The 18,843-nt window shown below is 37.8% G+C and overlaps 1 protein-coding gene across 1 annotated transcript in view; it reads left to right on the top strand.

Moving 5' to 3' along the window:
- SPTLC3 (serine palmitoyltransferase long chain base subunit 3) overlaps positions 1-18,843 on the top strand; it is a 147,370-nt gene that overhangs the window by 36,783 nt on the left and 91,744 nt on the right. The window contains exons 3-4 of the mRNA XM_035005830.1: positions 13,765-13,919; positions 14,551-14,699. Coding sequence (XP_034861721.1) covers positions 13,765-13,919; positions 14,551-14,699 — 304 coding nt within the window. The remainder of the gene's footprint in view (positions 1-13,764; positions 13,920-14,550; positions 14,700-18,843) is intronic.

The raw sequence follows: 18,843 nt of genomic DNA, 5'->3' as shown, positions 1-18,843 counted from the left end.
GCACAGATATAGTTTTGAGGATGTACAAGTCTGTAAATGGCAAAGGATATAGAAACAGTTGAATCTAGTAGGAATTGATAATGAAATGGGAGACTAGGATAAGAAAAGCAAGTTCTTCTTGGCCATTCTCACGAGGATCCCCACAGCCCCTCCCTGACACCAGCCGGTATGTTCTAGAAGTTCTTATCACCAATCTGCTTGCTCCCCAAGTGTAGGTAACTGGGTGCACAATAGATCAGCACATTTTAGAATATTTACTGGGACAGAGGGTGAGTCAAATGTAAATTTCTCAGGTGTGGCATCCCTTAGCAGGCTTAGGCTTCAGCTCTGCCATCTATTTTCTACCCTGTGCCAATATTTTTGCTCTAGCAACCAGCAGTGCTAGTCACTTTGGTCTTTCCAAAGCATTTCTTACATTTCAAGCAGAACATATTTATATACGGGCAAATTGGTTCCCAGGGATACAGATTCTGAGATGGAGGTGTGAGGGCAGAAAGGTTTCTGTGGTGTGCTCCTGGAAGCAACACCCATACACCTGCCAGGGAGCAAAGGGAGCAAGATGAGACAGGTGAGCTGTGATGCAGTCCCAGCCAAGGCCTCAGTGGATCCCACAGGGAGCTCTGGAGATAGGAGGGCCCTTCAGAAGCATTCCTCACAGATGGCAGGGTGTGGAGCCTCCAGCGATGATAGATGGGGGTTACCACCATAGAGGGATGTGATCCCGAATCAGGCAGCTCCCTTTAGCAAGCTGTCTGTCTCCAATACTCCCAGCACTGGGGGAATGGGTGCCTAGTCCCGAACAATGGGATACAGTGAGGGCGACCAGGGCTGCAAGCACTGCTCGAACCATCTCCCAGGAAGAAGACATTGCATCAAATAAATAAATGCCCTGTATTTCTTTACAAAATAAATGATTTCCCTCCTGTTTGATCTCTGTGAGGTAGAGAGCATCAGTCAATTGACTCACCTTGGTGGTCATACTTTTCACATGGCACACTTTTTATTATATGTTCCTTCCTTTTGAGCCCCTTTAGACATTTATAGCCTTTCAGGGTAACTGGTTTTAATAAATTGCAATGGCTGCAGTCACTATATTCTTTTTGATGGGACTTGGTCACTAGAAACCCTACCTTCAGGCTGACCTTTAGCCTTTTACTATTTTTCCCCAGCCCTGTACTTCTGACAGTATCCTTGCTTTGTGTTAATAAGCTCCTTAAGGCACATCTTGAAGTCTCTTGCTGGAAACACACTGCTTTCCAATGACTCCTGGTTCTCCTAGCAGAAATGAGCATTATATTCTATTCTAAAAGCTGGTCACTGAGAGAGCAGAATGAATCGTCCCTTAAGACAAACCAGCCAAGAGCAAAATAACACCAGGAAGAAAAGCACATCCATAAGATGGTGGCGGAGAATAGCAATTATGTTTTTCAAAAAGATCATAAAGATATGCCTGATTCTGATTACACTCTTCTACTCTGTGTGCATTCTTTTTATTTTTAATAAAAGTTGTATATATTTAAGTGTAAAAAATGATATTTTGATAAAAATATGCAGAGCAAAATGATTGTTGTAGTCAAGCTAATTGACATGCCCCTCTCCTCATTTCTTTCTTGTTTTAATCAAATACAAGAGTTTATTAACCCAGTTTTCCTATTTTCTCCCTCACTGGGATGACTCCTCTCATATCAAACCATCCATTCAAACTAAAGTGTTGCCCCGAATTTAAAATCTTTTTGCATTCTTCTTCTTTTTGATTTCTAGCCCAAACACCCTGAAGCTGACTCCAAAACATGAAGGCTCTGACAATCCTTTTATCTAGATCACTTGGTTACTGATTCACTTAGTATTACTGATTCACTTAGTATAAACTAAGTGAAAAGAAAAAAAAAATCAAAACCTTCCTCCAGAAGAGCACTGAAAAACAAATCACAGGCCCAGGATATCTGGCACGTCAGATAGACTCCACTAACAATCAGAAGACACTGACAAAGAATAGGACAATACAGACAGGTACAAGGTTTAAATATTCTCGCTTACATTCTCCTTTTAACTCTTAATTTTGGGGACCCATGTATCTTTTATTTAAAATCAAAGGCCACTGCTCTGATGAATTGCAATTCATTAAAGACGTCTAGATAAATCACTTTCTCAATGATGCAATGACTTAACTTTGTAAAATCCAGAAGAAGGTGTCAGCAAATATAATCATCAAATGAATGTCAAGCATCATCAGATACTTGAAAAACTTCAAGCACAGCCGCATTTCTCAATCCCTATGGTTTGACAACAGGTTCAGCAAGACCTGCTCCACAGGGTACCAGCCTGTTAGAAAATATTGCAGTGCAATTCTGTGTTCACACTAGATCCAGAGAGTCCCTGTAGCTCCCCTACAAGTACATCCCAGACATTTCTGGCCCATCCCCAGAGATTTTTACTCCCACGTGAAACAAAGAGGGTTCAGCAAGTTGTAACTGTAAAGAATTTTAAGACAAATGTCCAAAGGTTTGCATGAATTAAAAATTGCCCTTTTGCATCCACATTTTGCATCCTGATATGATAGCAGGATTCACCCAGAGAGACTTTCTTCTGAGTAATTTGAAGGATGAGTTCCATTAAGGTCACTGGGTATGAGTTTTGTCCAAAGCAAACAGATGGCCCAAGCACTGGTTTTCCTGTTTGGACCTGGGTGAGTCCAAACTCAGAGAGCTTTCATTGGGGTTTCCCCGGGAACTTAACATATTAGCCAGCAGCTTGTGAGATGGTAATATTAGACCAGTGATTCTCAGCCTATGCTGCACATTGGACTCACCTAAGAAGTTTTAAAAGAGGTTTTGGAGAAAGGGGAACCCTCTTACACTGTTGGTGGGAATGCAAGTTGGTACAGCCACTTTGGAAAACAGTGTGGAGGTTCCTCAAAAATTTAAAAATAGAGCTACCCTATGACCCAGCAATTGCACTCCTGGGTATTTACCCCAAAGACACAGATGTAGTGAAAAGGAGGGCTGTATGCACCCCAATGTTCATAGCAGCAATGTCCACGATAGCCAAACTGTGGAAAGAGCCGAGATGCCCTTCAATAGATGAATGGATAAAGAAGATGTGGTCCATATATACAATGGAATATTACTCAGCCATCAGAAAGGATGAATACCCAACTTTTACATCAACATGGATGGGACTGGAGGAGATTATGCTAAGTGAAATAAGTCAAGCAGGGAGAAAGTCAGTTATCATATGGTTTCACTTATTTGTGGAACATAAGGAATAGCATGGAGGACATTAGGAGAAGGAAGGGAAAAAATGAAGGGGGGTGGAATCGGAGGGAGAGATGAACCATGAGACACTATGGACTCTGAGAAACAAACAGGGTTTTAGGGGTGGGGGTAGGGGGATGGGTTAGCCCTGTGATGGGTATTAAGGAGGGCACGTATTGCATGGAGCCCTGGGTGTTACACGAAAACAATGGATCGTGGAGGATCACCACATCAAAAACTAATGATGTATTGTATGGTGACTAACATAACATAATAAAATTTAAAAAAATAAAATAAAAAAATAAACATCTACAGTAAAGAGGAAAAAAAAAGAATTGTTAAGTTTCCCTGTTTTTGAGTTTCCTATAAATGTATTCCTAGCTTAAAAAAAAAAAGAAGAAGTTTTAAAAGCTACTAATACCTGGGCTTTACCCACAAATATTCTAATTTAATTGATTGGTGATTCACCCTTGGTCAGGTTCAGAAAAGCTTCCCAGGTGATTCTCATATGCAGAAAGTCAGAAGCCAGTATTTTAGAACAATGCTTCTTGACCTTTCCTGTGCATACAAATGGTCACTCCCTCACTTCTTTGACTTAACTATCTACTAAGAAATCAATAGCTTTAAGCCCAGCAGAAATGGCTGGCTAGTGAAATCCCCAATCTCCCCAACCAGACTTCATTCCAAATAGCCCCTGGCCGCTTCTAAAAAGCAAATGCACCCTCACAAGGGCTGAATATTTTCCACGATTGCTTCTAGCAGAAAACTATGTGCCATAGGTTGGAACAACAACTCTAAAATCATAGTTCTAGAAATATTTTTTGAAATAAGACCATCAGTAAAATCAGATCACAGCTTCAACACAGTGAATACTCAGATAGGTCAATATTTATCTGGATATATGTATCCGAACATCCAAATAAATACATATATATACATATATATATATACATGTTACACACACATACATAACTTCTGCTGTGTCATTAAAATGTTAGTTAAATCATTTTTTAGTTCTTTTACAATATAGACTTTGCTTCCCTTTGCAAGAAGGAGTCTACAAATAAGAGGCAAGCAGAATTCATTATTTTTTTTATTCTACCAATTATTTATTTATTTATTTACATTTTGTTCAATTAGCCAACATATAGTGCATCATTAGTTTTTGATGTAGTGTTCAACGATTAATTAGTTGCATATAACACCCAGTGCTCATCATAACACGTGCCCTCCTCAATACCCATCACCCAGTTACCCCTTCCCCCCGTGCCCCTCCATTCTGGAACCCTCAGTTTGTCTCCTGCAGTCCAGAGTCTCTCATGGCTTGTCTCCCTCTCTGATGTCTTCCCATTCAGGTTTCCCTCCCTTCCCCTATGGTCCTCTGCGCTATTCCTTATATTCCACATATGAGTGAAACCATATTGATAAGGTAGAGCTTTGCTATGTACACCAACTATTACTAAGCCAATGTATGATATAGGTAGATTATGACAAGTACTAATGAAGAGCCCCTTCTCAAACCTGTATCTTTTTTTTTCCTTTCCTTTTTGTTAGGAAATAACGAGCAAAAGCCTCCTTCCTGTCTTTTTCATGCACTTAATTACACATAGGTTCATTTGCACCCATTCTGTCTTTTCCTTAACATAAATGGGATTGTATCATACACACTGTTGTGTAACTGACTTTTTTTTTCACCTAACTATGTCTGAAGATTTTTACATGCCAGTACAAGTTTATCTCATTCCTTTTAATACTTTGCATGATGGTATTTCATAATGTGGGTATATGATTATTTATATTATCATTTTTTATTATTTTATTACTTCAAATAATTCTTCAATGAGCAGCACATGTATTTATTCCAAGATAATTCCCAGAAGTGGCTTTCTGGGTTCAAGGAATGTGTATTTCAACACATTTTTATGAGAGATTGGCAAATTGCCTTTCAAAAAAGCTTGCCCAACTAGACTCCAGTCAGCAGTACCTAGGAGTGCTTGCTGCCTCACTAGTACTTGATATATTGATATGATCAACATATTTTTTACTTTTGCCAGGCTGATAGATGAACATTTTTTGTTCTTGTCTTAATTTGCATTTTCCTGATTAACAGTGAAACTGAGCTTCTTTTCATATGATTATTAGTACTTTATACTTACTCTTCTTGAATTGTCTATTCATATCTCTTGCTCTTGATTTTATTAAATTTTTTTTCTCACTGATTTAGAGGAGCTTTTTCTATATATCCATCTATGACTAATTTGTCTATTAAATAATTTTTGGTATTTTTCTAATTCTGTTTCTTGGCTTTTAATTTTTTCTATGTTCTATTTATCCATATTTACATTTTTAATTTTTAAGTCATATGTATCAGACATTTTCTTTTGTTTTCCTTATTGTTAGTTTTTGCTCTTTGGGGAAAGAGCAAATGTCTAGGAAGGCATTTTTTTCATCTTTTTTTTTTTTTTTTAAGATTTTATTTATTTCAGAGAGCACAGGAACCGGGGGGGGGGGGGGGGGGGGACAGAGGGAGAAGGAGAAGCAGGCTTCCCGCTGAGCGGGGAGCCCGATGCGGGGCTCGATCCCAGGACCCCGGGATCACGACCTGAGCCGAAGGCAGATGCTTAACCCACTAAACCACCCAGGTGCCCCAGGCATTTTTTTCATCTTAAAGTTAAAACAAATTTTCCTACAATTTCATTCAGTACTTTTATGATCTGTGATGTATTTATGCATTAATTCATAAATTCACCTAGAACTTATTTCTATGTGCTGTGTGAGGTCGGAGGACTTTAAAAAAATTATTTAAATTCTAGTTAGTTAACATATAGTGTAATATTAGTTACAGGAGTAGAATTTAGTGATTCATGACTTACATATAATACTCAGTGCTCAACATAAGTGCCATTCTTAATACTCATCACCCCTTTAGCTCCTCCCCTGCCCACCTCCCCTCCAGCAACCCTCAGTTTATTCTCTAGTTGAGTCTCTTGTGGTTTGCCTTCCTTTCTTTTTTTCCCTTCCCCTATGTCCATCTATTTTGTTTCTTAAATTCTACATATGAGTGAATTGGATGGTATACCTCTTACTCTGACTGACTTATTTTGCTTAGCATAATACATGCTCCATTGCAAATGGCAAGATTTCATTCTCTTTGATGACTGAGTAATATCCCTGTGTGTGTGTGTGTGTGTGTGTGTACCACATCTTTATCCATTCATCAATCAATGGACATTTGGGCTCTTTCCATAATTTGGCTATTGTTGATAATGCTGCTATAAACATTGGGGTGCATGTGCTCCTTCAAATCAGTATTTTTGTATCTTTTGGGTAAATACCTAGTAGTGCAATTGCTGGGTCATAGGATAGTTCTATTTTTAACTTTCTCAGGAACCTCCATACTGTTTGCAAGAGTGGCTGCCCCAGTTTGCATTCCCATCAACAGTGTAGGAGGATTCCCCTTTCTCCACATCCTCACCAATATCTGCTGTTTCTTGACTCATTAATTTTAACCATTCTGACAGGTGTGACATGGTATCTCATTGTGATTTTGATTTGTAGTTCCCTGAAGATGAGTAATGTTGAGCATCTTTTCATGTGAGGAGGACTTTCTTTTTTAAAAGAGAGTTTTAAATTGTCTCAATATCATTAATTGAATTTTTACCCACTGATTTGAATTACTATTTTTTAGATAAATTTGGAAGTTTTTAGGTAATTCTTAAAGATTTTTTCTCTGTGTACACTTTAGCATTAGCTTGTCAGGCATTGAATTTTTTTAAAGAAACTGTTGCCATTTTAATTGTTAATATATATTATTAAATCTATAGCTATAGGCTAACTTCGGAAAATTTGACATTTAATAATATTTAGTCTTCCCATTTAGAAACATGATATGTCTCTCTATTTATTTAGGTATTTCTCATGTCCTTTAATAAAATTTTATAATTTATTCTAAGGTCTTATATTTCCTTTTACGATCATTATTTGGGTATGAATTTTTGATGGTGGTACTATTTGAATATTATCTTTTTTCTCTATCCCATATTCTAATTAGTTATTGATGGCATATCTGAAAGCTATTGATATTTTCATATTTTAATTCCAAAGGCTACCACCTTAATGAATATCTCTCCTTAGTTGCCACAGCTTCTCAGATAGTTGTATTGGAATTTCTTGTAATTTTCCATGCGTGCCATGAAAAACTGAACATTGTCTTTTTAAGTCTATTAGAACAAACCTGCTAACTATGTAATTTGGATCCTCTAGACTTACTTATTTTTTGTCTTCTCACACTTAAAATTTCTGAGAAATGTGTGTTAATGTCTTCCACTGTGATTATGGATTTGTTAGTTTTTCTTTTTCTTATGTGTTTCAGTGTAACTGTCAGATACATGGGTTATGGCTCTTACAGTTCTTGGTAGATTTGTTCCATTTATCTTACTTTACCTTGCATTCTGTCATGTCTGATATGAATATTTATACATCTGCTTTTTCTTCACCAGTCATCTCTTTATTTCAGTCTTCATCACTTTCAGAAAATATAGCCTTCTTATAAGCAGCATATAGATTTATTTTAAATCAAATATGAAAGCTTCTGTGTTTTAATAAAATAATATAAGCTATGAACAATTACTTTCTTGAACCATAGGAGATTGCTGTTTTTGTAGGTCAAAAACAAACATTGGCAATTCCTTATAGTTAAACCTAATACTATAATTACTCATGTGTTTAAACTTATTCCTGCCTTTATATTTAATATTTACATTTTCTGTTTTTTTTTTTTAATTTTAAGTACTTTTCCTTTCAATACCTTTGATACATTTGATTGAATTTTCTTTGTTCTGCATGTTTTTTCTCCTTGTCACTCTTAGGGAGTTGTATATAGCATTTCTCCCTGCTATTTTTTTAATGGTTCTCTTTTAATATTTAACACATATATAAAGAATTTAGATACAGTTAGTGAAGAGAGTCTTCCCCAGACCAGGAGAAGAATTTAATAATATTTCATTCATCCACATACCCATTTTCCAGGATATCTTTTGTTTATTAATTTTTAGATTCTGTTTCTTTATACCTCATATATAAAACTACTTGGGTTAAACTATAGCCCATCAGTTTGTTCACTCATTACTTTTCCTGGCATCTCCTCTTCCTCCTTAATTATTTCATTGTTTGTTTTGTGAGGTACATGCTCAATTATTACAGAAAAGGTCTGTGGAAGTTAAACTCATGACTCCTTACGTATATTGGAATGTTTTTATGTGGCTTTCTCATTTGATTGCTGGCTTGGTTGAGTAGAGGATTCTAAGTTCAAAATCATTTCCTTCATAATCTTTTTTACCATTGTCACCTACAAAAGTCTGAAGCAATCCATTTCTTATTCCCTTGTATGTAAACTGCCTTTCTTCCTTCTCTGAAAACACTTGAGGTTTTCCTCTTTATCACTGGAGAGGTGAAATTTAACCAGTACCCAGTAGATCATTTACACCTTAGTATTCAAATCTTTCTCCCTTTCTGGAATTTCCCCTTACCCCTCCTCCTCCATCTTTTTAAACTTTTTTTTTCCTCCTCTTGCACTTCTCCTTCTTATCCTCCTTTTTTTCAATCTTGCAACTCCCATTAGAGAGATATTGGATCATCTGAATCTGTCTTACATATCTCTTGACTTCCTTCATATTTTTTTCTCTATCCTTTCTCATCATGTCCTGGAAAACTTAGTCAATTGCTATCCTAGCTTATTAATTTGCTTTTCAGCTGTCCAATATACTTTTGAACTGTTGATCTTTTTAAAAGATGCATTGTTCTGTTGTTTGTCTCAAAAGACAAATATATTTTAAATTCTTTTTCTCTTTGCTCTATTAAGTCTTTTCACTAGATGTTAGTTCTTCTGCTTGTTGAATTTGGTACCTCTTATGCTAATTTTCCTTAAATAGCACTGACACTTTGTTTTATGTTAATTTCTTTTTTTATTTAAGAATCCTTATTTTCCTACATATTCACCTATCTTGAGTGATTGAAGAAGGGAAATGGAAGGAGTTGCTAAGACCAGTAGCTTGTGTTCTTGCAATGTGGACTCCCCATTTCTCTACATTGGGACATTGCTCTTCCATTCCGTTCCTGGTGCCTAGCAAGGTGATTTGTCCTGTGGACAACACAACTGCTTCTTACTTATTAACACAATAAAAAGAGGACAAAGAGATCTAGCTCCTCACTTAATCATCCTGACTATCAACTTCTTATGGCTTTTGGCTCTTAGCTTTAAACTCCCCTACAGTTAGCTTATGTCCACACCAATCTTCTCAGCAAATGTTTTAGAATTATGGTATCCTATGGTTTTACTTCTCCATTGATCAGATCTTATTTGTGTTCTATCTTTTGTGATGCTTCAATATTTCTGATTCAGTAATGATACTCTCGATTGTCTTTATAGGCATTTATAAATTTATTTTGTTTCTTAAACATCTTTTGTCAGTTCAGAGGACTTTTAGATGAGTGGTAGAATACTTACAAGCACTGGGTCTACGGTTTTTATTCAAATCTCCCTCTATTTTCTTAATAGACTTAAACTTAGCCATCTTGACTTTGTGCTTCTCATACTACAAAGAACTGTTTATGATACATTGTCTTTTCCAACAATAAAGAAAACATGAACATATTTTATTGTTATTCAGAGCTCAACCCTGATAGGAGAAATGGCTGTTCCCAAAAGGAAATAGTGACATAAAATGAAATAGGTGAGAACAGAAGTGTAGGTGAAAACAAGTGTTAATATGAGCAAAAATTAGTCACTGGTGTTAGATAATGATTTTTTCTCTCTCTACAAATTCATGATTCTATTTCCTACTGAATAAGCAGGTATTTAAATCAAATAAAAAGGAGCATCCTTCCAAATTCGGTAGTATTTTTTCACAATAAGCCATAGATATGTTCTCTTCACTTCCTTATAAACACCTAGCCCTGTAGCATGGTTATTGAAAAGAGCACTGGTTTTAGAACTGTAATTCCGTTTGTCCACTCAAATTTTCTGACTTTCCACTGATTCGTCTATAAACATTGGATAGAAATATGTATAACACTTGAAAAATTATAAAGTATCCTACAAGCTTAAAGGTGGAAAAAGAAAGATTGTCATATTGCAGTAGAAACAAAGACATTTTTGTGGCTGCATTTTTAGATTTTGCTCAACCCTCCTACACCCCACCCTCCAAAATGATTTTGTCCTTATGGCCCAAGTTTCACTCTCACATCTAGCCATTTGTGTCAGGAAGAAAAATAAAGATAGTGAGTAGGCCAAGTGACAAGTTGTATCTACAGATAGATAAAGGTATGTCCTATTGCAGTGCTCCTGTTTTTGCAATATCTAGTCCAGTTTCATTTTCTGGTATAACGAAAATGCTGTGGGAGGCTTACCTGAGATTAGAGGACATTGACCTTCGGAAGGTGTTGATTGCTCCTGAAGAAACCTCACTGGTACTCAAAGGAATGGGGTGGGGTGAAAATACACCCATGCAGAGGCAGGAAGCGTCACAGGTGCAGAGGAAGAGCAGGACAATGCCGCAAAAGAAGGCAATTCTTACCCAAACCAGACCTTGAATTCTAAGTAGTTCCCTCTCAGGGACACACAGACTGCTGAACTTGTGTTTCAGATCTGGGTTAGAACTCACACCACTCACAAAGAAATGGCTCTGCATGGTTAAAAAAAAGAACTGGCCTATCCCTTTGACAGAGAAGTTTCAGGTACTTAATTACTAAAAAATTATATTGAAATGAAGATCATTCCCTACTACAAAGTCTTCTCTGATCCCACAGAATAGGTTAGAATCCCTGTATCTTGCCTTGAAAGCATTTGTCTCAATAAAAAGCTGGCTGCCCATTTCCTCATAGATAGAAAATCTGGATCTCTGAGCCAGGAGCCAGAAAGTTTGGGCAAGATGGAGTATTTTCTCACCTTCCCTCAAGAGGCCATGATAGCATATCTTTATGAGGCTCAATGATGAAATGCCCTAGGTTGTTTCCTCAAGTAACTGCCAAGTTCCTAAAGATGCGTGGACATTCCTCCATGGTCTGGCAAACTGTTGGCCTTAGCTTTCCATATTGTGGGTCATGGTTTTTGTTTTAACTGGAGTTTTGGAGGGAAGCTTGCACAAGTGGGGAAGGTGCCAGCCTGAAGTCACTCTGAAATGACTGCTGGGAAAGTGAATGAAGCCAGAGGCTGGCCAGAGTTCAAGTCACTCACCTTGCTGGGTCTGATTTTCCTCACATGTCAAATGGGTGCTTGAACTCTACAACGTCTATGTCCCCCCTGCCCGGTATCCTGTGCATCTTGTGGTTCTATGTTGAAATTAATTTGGGGGGGCACCTGCATGGCTCAGTCAGTTAAGCATCTGCCTTCAGCTCAGGGTTTGATCCCAAGGTCCTGGGATCAAGCCCAGAATCAGGCTCCCTGCTCTGTTTCTCCCTCTCCTTCTGCCATTCCTCCTGCTTGTGCTCCCTCATTCTCAGGGTCTAGCAAATAAATAAATAAATAATTTTTTTAAAAAAAAATTAATTTTGTTTTAATATTGTAGACATAGTATTTTGGTTTTCCTACCTAAAGCCAAGTGTTTTTCCTAAGCCAACTGTTAACTTTATTTTGACTAAGATTTCTCAAAAAAATCTAAAACTAAAATTCCATTCAGAGTCTAAAAATAGTACTTACAACCTACTTCTCTATTTTCTCTTGATAGTATGAATTTATATGTCATTTCAATTAAGGAATAAGAAATTAGAAATAGAAGGACACAAATAACATTTGGGGATATGGAGTAATCCATAAGTCAGTAAACAATTTGAAAAAAAAAAAAGAAGAAGAAGAAATCATTTGGAAAAGATTTTCCTAAAATTATACAATCTCCTTTTCTCTCAAAAATATGTCCATTTCCCTCTTAGAACATAAACAGATATAATTATCATAGCTTTGTAGCTTTAAATCTTACTAAAACTTCTATCAGGATACTTAGCTATTAGAGGACAGATACATTTGGTATGAAATTTTCAACTTACAGATGTAACCAGTAAAGTTACCCTTTCCATCCTCCAAATTTGCATGCAATAGATAGTCCCCAGTTATGCGCTGGGGTTGTGGTTATAAACATTCTTTTTTAAAGATAACCACAACTCCCTCCCCAGAAATGATGCCATTGCCACTGAAAACCTAGTGATGTGGCAAAACAGACTGTGGCTTGGCTGCAACCACCAGCCACCAAAGCCTGCAGATTCTATATATTTTCCTCTGGAATGGATCAGTTCAAGAGATGAGTAAGCCAAACCAGTAGCACAAGAAGGTCTTCCACAAAGCCTTAGCCCTGGTCCTCCTTGTTCCCTCAGGAAATTAGCTTTATTCCATAATAGGAAGGAGACCAAAGAACTCAAAAAGGATGGGAGAATAAGAAAGCTCCCTCCTGGTCATTCAGTGGTTCCCTATTGAGTCCAGAATAATGTGTGAGTTCTTCATCCAGACCCTTAAAGGTCCCACTTTCTGTGCCCAACTGGATATTGCCACCTTAACACACCACAGGGAATAGTAGTGGGGTGGGAGCCATTATAGATTAGAGCAGAGTGACAAGATCTGCCTTATGTTTTATTTTTACTCATTCTCCTCAAAAACACCCTACACTTCCAGCACAGACCCATTCAGCCTGAGTGCCCTCTCCAAGCATTCCTGCCCAAAGCAATCTCATTCCACCTTCAGTGCCCAGCTTCAAGACCCCTCCTAGGTAGACCTCCTTGATTTCTCCAGCAAGATGTGACTCTCCCTCTCATTCTAATCTTGCAAATGCCCAAAGTACTTGGCTTAGACCAAGGTTTTGTATTTTCTGCCTTGTACTATCAAGAGTTAGATGACCAAAAGTTAGATTATGTTTTGCTTTGAGCCTCAGCTGGATTGCAAACGCCTTAAGCATGGCTTACATTTTATACAGCAAAACAGCACTGTTACTTCAACTGTGGGAGAAGCCATGTGCCTCCACAAGTTCATCAACTCAGTTTCTAGGCCCTCGGCTATATGACAGCCAGCCAACTGCCAAGAGTTTTGCCAATAGGTCCAAGATCAAGTTCATCCACATTTCTGAAAACATGAGTAGGGATATTCATGTTCAAAAAGTTAAGACCAATTATCATCCAACCACTTTTCTCCAGCTAAACTCCTTTGACATACACATCTATTGTTACTTTTCAGATGGAATCCTGCGGGGATTCATTGGGTCCACCACTCATTTGGGGACTTATCTTGTGTTGCCTTTATCTTTGCTACCTTTCTGTGCCATATTTTTTACTTCCTTCCTCTAAAATGTAAGTTCTTTAGGGATGGAGGCCTCACAGAGTTCTTTGTGGACCCACATGTCCCCTTACCTATAGGCCCTTGCACCAAAACTATTTGCAGGTGGACTATTTGCATGGCTCTTCCAGCCTTCAATTGCAAATAAAATACAAAAAGCAGGAGACCAAAGATAAACCACTGCCTCTGTTGTAACAGGATTTTGTGCCGCTTTATCAAAACTTTGAGAATTTTTACACACGGAACCTGTACATGAGAATCAGAGACAACTGGAACCGGCCCATCTGCAGTGCCCCAGGGTCTCGGTTTGATGTGATGGAGAGGGTGTCGGATGACTACAACTGGACATTTAGGTGAGGCAGCCTACTGGAGGGGCTTGGTTGAAAGAAATCCTTCCCAGGAAATCCTAGCATGGGCGCCAAATTACAGAAATGATGAACACCAAACCATGGAATTTGCTGGTCTTCCATCACTGAGGCCTTTGCAAGCCCTCATAATTCCAGTGAAGGAAGTCACGGTAATTCAGCTGCTAAGGGTGGCTATGTTAGATTAAAATAAAGCCTGTGTCAGAAAGTGCAGGATACACAGAGCCAGCCAGGAAGAGCCTTTTCAGCCTTATTGACAAATTATACCCCCCTACTTCTTGCTGAAGGAGACAGTGATGATCATGGCTCTTCCTCACCTAGAAAGTTCTTGCTGGAATTTTAACAAGAACACAGGTATCACAGAAGTGAGCACCCAAGGAAAACCAGGGCTAAATAATACTCCATGCCTTGTGATACCTTTTTCCAATGCTCTGCCCAGCTTCATTTTGGGGTTACTGTCTTCCAAGGGCAGACCATTTTGTGTTGACAGCAATTCACATCAGAAAGGAAAAAGAAAATATATGATTGGGGACAGACCCAAGATCTCCTTGTAAGAGTCTTTTATGGGGCACTAGGATGATGTTAAATGAGAAAGCCCTTTGTGGTCTTCTCTCTGCAGGTTCACTGGAAGAATCATCAAAGATGTCATCAACATGGGCTCATATAACTTCCTTGGCCTGGCTGCTAGTTACGATGAATCTATGAGGACAGTAAAGGAAGTTTTAGAGGAGTATGGCTTAGGTGTGGCCAGCACCAGACATGAAATGGGTATGTATGTTCACCATTTTGAAATTTTGTCCAGCTGGGCCTCAGATTCTTTGTGGCAACTTCTCAAACCTAAACCATATCTAGACTATGTACCTCAAAAAACTGTTATAAATTGCAAAATGAGAAAGGTATCTGAAGGACTTTTTGGAAATTTCAAATATTATGCTCTTGCCAGGCAGTTTATTAATTACAGGTTTTAATTCTCCAGAAAAAATAAAAAGAGATCTTTCTTTAGACCATATTACCTAAAATAGCAACTATTGTGCCTCTTCCATCTGGCCCTTTTCTGGATCCTTCCCACACTTCTTTTTTTTAAAACAGCTTTAGTGAAGTATAACTGATATTGTTAAAAACTGTACTTACTTAATTTATACAATTTGATGGGCTTAGACATATAAATACACTCTGAAACTATCACCGCAATCAAGGTAATAAACATGTCCATCACCTTGGAAAGTTTCTTTGTGTCCCTGCTTTTTGTGGTAAGAACACTTAACATGAGATCTACCCTTTCAATGAATTTTTAAAGTGCACAATGCAGTATTAATTATAGACACAATATTGTACAGCAGATCTCTAGAACTTACTCATCTTGCATGACTGAAATTGTATATCCATTGAACAACTTTTTGTTTAGATTTTGCTCTTTCTAATGATGTCCATCACTGATCTTACTTTTGTATTTGGATATTGCCCATCACTGCTACTAAAACATAAGCTTCACGAAGGGAGGGATTGAATTGGCCTTGTTGTCTGTCATGTTGAATGAATGAGTGAATGATGAATGAATGGGCAAGGTGAAACAGACTGCCTATTTGTTTCTCTTTTAGCTGAAACATTTTTCTCTTATTCAAAGGAGTGAAATCTGTGAGAAGGAAACTTCTGGTCCTCTCCACCTCAGGGAGAAAGAGTGACGCAAGCTTCCTCCTATAGAGTGTCTTGCTATTCCTGACACAGTGTTTTCTTATATGTCATCTCATTTATTCCTCACAAAAGTCCTCTGCTCAAGGAGGCAGCACAGGTGATGTTATTTCATCTTCTAGAGGAAAAAATAGGATCATAGTGACTAAGTGATGTCCCCCCAGTGGCTTGTTAATCATACTAACTCCCAGTCTAGCTAGCTTCTCCTAAGACAGCAGTTTCCCACCCAGAATGATATATGCATGGTTTACCATGTCAGTTTCAGGCCAGTCTAAGAACCCAAGGTAAATCTACTAAAAAGGGATTGACCATTAATGAAAAATGAGCCACGTGCCCCTCTTAGATATCCAGTTGACAAAAGAGCATTAAAAACCCATGCAACAAAGAACAATTTAAGTTGAACAAAGTAACTTTTTTAATCCCCACATTCAGTTAACATTTAGTGAAAGCTCCCGAGTTTATAAGTGGTTGACCAGGTTTCTTAAGAAAGGCATCTTACTTATATTCATTTTGAGGCAGGAGGGCTGCAGATATGAGGAGAATGCAGAAGGAAGGTTCTAATTCACTTAGCAGAACTGGGTCATCCATGATACCCCATTTGGGATGGGGCAGAGACTGGAAGACTACCCCCAGTCATAAAAGATATGGAGTCAGTAAGCTTTGGGGATATTTCCTCTGGTGCTGGTGATACCCAACACCAGGATTGTTAAAACCTCCTCAGTCACAGCCAGCAGAAGCTAAACCTGATACAGACAATGGTTTCCTTCCTATGGAAGCCAGATATGGAATAGGAGTTCCTGATTCTGCAGACTCAATGAACCAGAGAAGCCAGGCAGAGACGAAAATCATAGTTTCAATTGCCTGCAGCCTAAGTTCTTTCTCCACTTCCTCAGCCTTCTGAATGGCTAGACTTTTAATGTTTACCTGCTTCACTTAGTCTCTGGCTCAAGCTCTAGGAAGATTTTAACAGTTTTCAAGGAAACAGTAAGAGAGCAAAATAGAAGCCACCCATACTAATTTTAAGCAAACAGAAGAATTGATAACAAGGATGGATATGAGCAGTCAGAAAATAAAGAAGTAAACGGGGTGCATTTTAAAGTATTGCACAACATAAGCAGTAACCTTATCATAGCATACAAGAATTAGTAGCATAATTTTGAATGCCACTTATTTCAAGACATACAAATAACTTTTAGAAAGCATAAGCTATCTAGTCTTAAGAAAATGTTGAACAGTGCCAGCGGACTGTCAGTGAAAATTTGAGAATATAGAGACTTACCAATTTAACAACCAAAAATGCTCCTTGAGGAGCCCAAAGTAAAAGTTTAGGAACATTTAATCACTTGAGTACTTTCCCAGAGCTTTTAAAAATAGTTTCCAATGTTCTAGAGGGAAAAACACACAAAAATCATATTACAAAATAGGAAATTAAACAAAAAAGAAATCAAGAGGAAGTATTTAAAGCACAGTGAAAGGATAGAAGACCACACACAGTATCTTGGCCAAAAATATGTGAGAAGAACATATTTGCCCACTGAAAGAAAAGGACTGAGATTTTGCCAAAAACCCAAACGCAGCTACATGCTTTAATCACAAACAAATACAAGTAAATTTAAGTTATTCCCAAGGATGAAAAGTAGAAAGGTAAGTCCCAGCCAGACATCTGGTTCTCACCTCCCTGCTGCAACCACCACTAAAATGAACTCACTGCCCCAGAGGCAAGTCAGTTCAATAAAAAGCACAACAAACAAAGAGCTCTAGAATAAAGTTGTGTGTCCAGTCTGCATCTGCAAAGGCTAGGACTGAGCCTGAAATACAGCTGAGCTGTAAGGAATGAAACATTTCCAGACACATACATACAGAATTGCAAGTGCTGTTTTTCACATGTGGAATGATGTGCTGCTGTTATTTTCATGTACAACTAAAAAATACTGGCATACAGAATTAAGGGAGGCTTTGACTGTCTCGTGGTCAATTTAACTTTCCATAGGCTGATGGAAGGGATGGTGCATTTTTTTGATATCCTAAATAGGCAGCAGAGTGAAATGGAAATTTGGAGTCATAATCAACCATTTAAAATGCCTGACACATTTTTAATTCTTATCCTCTATATTCATGGGTGCATTTTTATTAGAATTCTCCTTGATCTGGGCTGTCTCCTTCAAATTGTGTGCCATATGTCATATCTTTGGTAATTACAGCCTAGTTTTTCCTAATAACTTTCTTAATGTGCTGTGAAAGATTAGAAATCTTTGAGTATTGTTGTGTGTGATATTACGTTGTGAACTAGTGAACTCTAGACTGAACAGCTTATCAAAAGTTGAAGAGACTGCTGCTCAATATCCTCTTTTTAAGGTGGCTTGCTTCCAGATTTTTAGCTGCAAAATCACTTGAATAACTGTTCACAGATTCTAAAATTACATGGATTTTTAGATTTTCAGCGCCAGGATTGAGAATTGTTCATGATGTCTGAGTATTAACAGAAAACAATAATCAGTAATATCTCCATTATGCAAGGTATTTCCACATAATTTTGATCTTTGAATTTCTTTGAATTTTTGAATTTTTTAATTTCTTTGAATTTCTTTATCGGAAAAAAAACTATTTAATTTTTCTGTATGTGGAAGGTGTTTGTCTGAATATCTTGGTTGGACAATGAAAAATGTAATGCAGCAGCCCCTGAGGCAAAGTAAATGCATAATTGCTTGTTCTTCTTCATATTAAGCCAAAAAATAAAGAACAAGCTGAAACTTTAAAAAATAAACAACATAAATGTGTGGTACAAATGCAAACAAAAAGGAAAGCAGAAGATTAGCTTAAAGTTATTAGTTGTTATTAAACATAGGAAGAGACTCACCTTATAAAAATTATGTGGAGAGCCCATAATGAAGACAGATTCAAGTCCTATATCTTCTATGCATCAAGTAACACAGTGCAAACATCGATGGCTGTTATTTTTCTGTACACCTGGAAATTAGGAGAATGAATTATGAGAGGCTTTGAAAATCATGTGGGTCAATTTAACATTCTACAGGCTGATTATAAACAAAAGCAAGACAAATAAAATAGTGATAGGAGACCACAAAGTACCTTCCAGTCCTTGAAAAGTAAAGAAGGAAAGAAGGAAGGGAGGGAGGGAGGAAGGAAGGGAGGGAGGGAGGGAGGGAGGGAGGAAGGAAGGAAGGAAGGAAGGAAGGAAGGAAGGAAGGAAGGAAGGAAGGAA

Source organism: Mirounga leonina, unplaced genomic scaffold (assembly GCF_011800145.1).
Source record: "Mirounga leonina isolate KUSES-001 unplaced genomic scaffold, KU_Mleo_1.0 Mir_150, whole genome shotgun sequence".
NCBI classification, from domain to species: domain Eukaryota; kingdom Metazoa; phylum Chordata; class Mammalia; order Carnivora; family Phocidae; genus Mirounga; species Mirounga leonina.
The sequence above is the reverse complement of the archived record's forward strand: the minus strand, read 5'-3'. Positions and strand labels throughout refer to the sequence as shown.